Source organism: Sardina pilchardus, chromosome 17 (genome assembly GCF_963854185.1).
Source record: "Sardina pilchardus chromosome 17, fSarPil1.1, whole genome shotgun sequence".
NCBI lineage: Eukaryota > Metazoa > Chordata > Actinopteri > Clupeiformes > Clupeidae > Sardina > Sardina pilchardus.
The window spans coordinates 31,447,567-31,450,066 of NC_085010.1; the positions used below are offsets into that span (position 1 = coordinate 31,447,567).

The following is a 2,500-nucleotide window of genomic DNA, read 5'->3' on the forward strand; positions in this document are numbered from 1 at the left end:
GGGTCGTACTCTAAAGAGGACTAGATGACCAGATGACCAGTGGGGTCGTACTCTAAAGAGGACTAGATGACCAGTGGGGTCGTACTCTAAAGAGGACTAGATGACCAGTGGGGTCGTACTCTAAAGAGGACTAGATGACCAGTGGGGTCGTACTCTAGAGAGGACTAGATGACCAGATGACCAGTGGGGTCGTACTCTAAAGAGGACTAGATGACCAGTGGGGTCGTACTCTAAAGAGGACTAGATGACCAGTGGGGTCGTACTCTAAGGAGGACTTGACCATCAGCATGACAAGTGCGGTCATGAGTGGCCCAAACGTGACGGCCTGCAAACCACATCATGTCTGACATTTGAAATATTTTGAATATTAGCTATTGAATAGCTATTTTTAGAACGTTTTATTTACAACCCCAACATAGAAAAAGTTTGGACATTGTGCAATATATAGCTGCAGAAAGGACACCGCCATTTCAACAAACGTCTTTTCCCATGTGTGACACTGGTTGAAAGATGTTAAAAAGGGAAAAAACTTTGGTCATTCCATTTTTCATAAAAACTTTAAAAAGATGGAAATGCCTTTTTTTAATTCCATGCCTCTACCACATTGTCTTCAATGATAACCTTTTGGCATGAGGCAGTGCCACCTTCAGTCAGAGCAAACAAAAGAAAAACAACATTAATCAATATTTGCCAGAGACATGAAACATGTCGTTCCTAACTGTGTAAGTATAGGACACCTGATGCAACACCTGACGTGTGGTGAGAGGCCTGCCTTGTTAATTCCCTGAGTGTGTGTGTGTGTGTGTGTGTGTGTGTGTGTGTGTGTGCGTGCGTGCGTGCGTGTGTGTGGTGGGGGGCCTGCCTTGTTAATTCCCTGAGTGTGTGTGTGTGTGTGTGTGTGTGGTGTGAGGGGCCTGCCTTGTTAATTCCCTGAGTGTGTGTGTGTGTGTGTGTGTGTGTGTGTGTGTGTGTGCGTGCGTGCGTGCGTGCGTGTGTGTGGTGGGGGGCCTGCCTTGTTAATTCCCTGAGTGTGTGTGTGTGTGTGTGTGTGTGTGTGTGTGTGGTGTGAGGGGCCTGCCTAGTTATTTCCCTGAGTGTTTGTGTGTGTGTGTGTGTGTGTGTGTGTGTGTGTGTGTGAGGGGCCTGCCTTGTTAATTCCCTGTGTGTGTGTGTGTGTGTGTGTGTGTGGTGTGAGGGGCCTGCCTTGTTAATTCCCTGAGTGTGTGAAATAAGACATCACAACGGCAATCTTTTATTGGGTCACTCATTTTCCATGAATGTCCGTTGCCGTGATGAGCTGGCTAGAGATTAAAGTCATCTGTCATAAACCTTAACTCTCTCTCTCTCTCTCACACACACACACACACACACACACACACACACATATAAACCTTAACTCAAGATCTGATCAACGATAACACCTATTGTACCACACACACGCCCACACATACACTCTCTCTCTCTCAAAAACACACCATGATGTGAATGTTGGTAAAATATACACACATCTTGCATTAGGTCAAAGGTGACTGGTGCAAACACACACACACACACACACACACACACAGCATAATATAAAGGTTGGTGAAAGGTGAACTTTGATAGCTGGTGTTACTCTAAAGTGCAGAGAGAACCTTTGGAGTGTGCAATCAGCAGCTGATAGCAAGCGCAAGATGTGAAGATGACAGAAGAGTCCAGCACACACACACTATTCAGACTGCCTCAGGGTGTGTGTGTGTGTGTGTGTGTGTGTGTGTGTGTGTGTGTGTGTGTGTGTGTGTGTGTGTGTGTGTGTGTCTGTGTGTTTTGGTCACCTCTGACCTAATGCCCTTTGCTAGGCATGTTCAGTAATCAGACACACCTGCCAATCAGACACTTAAGTTTAGTCGTGTGTGTGTGTGTGTGTGTGTGTGTGTGTGTATGTGTGTATTGGAAATGTCCCAAGCTGAACCCAAGTGCATCAGTATAACGACTGAATGATAACAGACACAGATGTGTCAAGTGGTCATGGTCTTTACACACACATGCACACACACACACACACACACACACACACACACACACACACACACACACACACACACACACACACACACACGTGCCCTGAGGAGATGGCCATGGTCTTGGTTGAACTGGAAAAAGCTGAGGGTCACCTATGGACATCTGAAGTTAAGCACACATACAGTACACTAGTCACACACACACACACACACACACACACACACACACACACACACACACACACTGCTTTACACAGGAGAAAGGATGCTGGCTTGAGGTAGCCATTTCAGTAGTGAGTTGTGTGTGTGCCTATATGCATAAATTGTAGATTGTCGGTCGCTACCAGCTTTATTTTGGTAATTTTATCTCCCCCACTCTCTCTCTCTCTCTCTCTCTCTCTCTCTCTCTCTCTCTCTCTCTCTCTCTCTCTCTCTCTCTCTCTCTCTCTACGAGAGGAAATATTGTGTACACACACTGATGGGTCTACAGTACATCAACA

At 46.0% G+C, this 2,500-nt stretch overlaps 1 protein-coding gene across 1 annotated transcript in view; it reads right to left on the minus strand.

The window, feature by feature from the left end:
• The window catches only part of gucy2g (guanylate cyclase 2g), a 29,000-nt gene extending 28,696 nt beyond the window's left edge, over positions 1-304 (minus strand). Inside the window, exon 1 of the mRNA XM_062517935.1 lies at positions 264-304. Within this exon, the coding sequence (XP_062373919.1) occupies positions 264-304 (41 nt within the window). The remainder of the gene's footprint in view (positions 1-263) is intronic.
• Between the last annotated feature and the right edge of the window lie 2,196 nt (positions 305-2,500).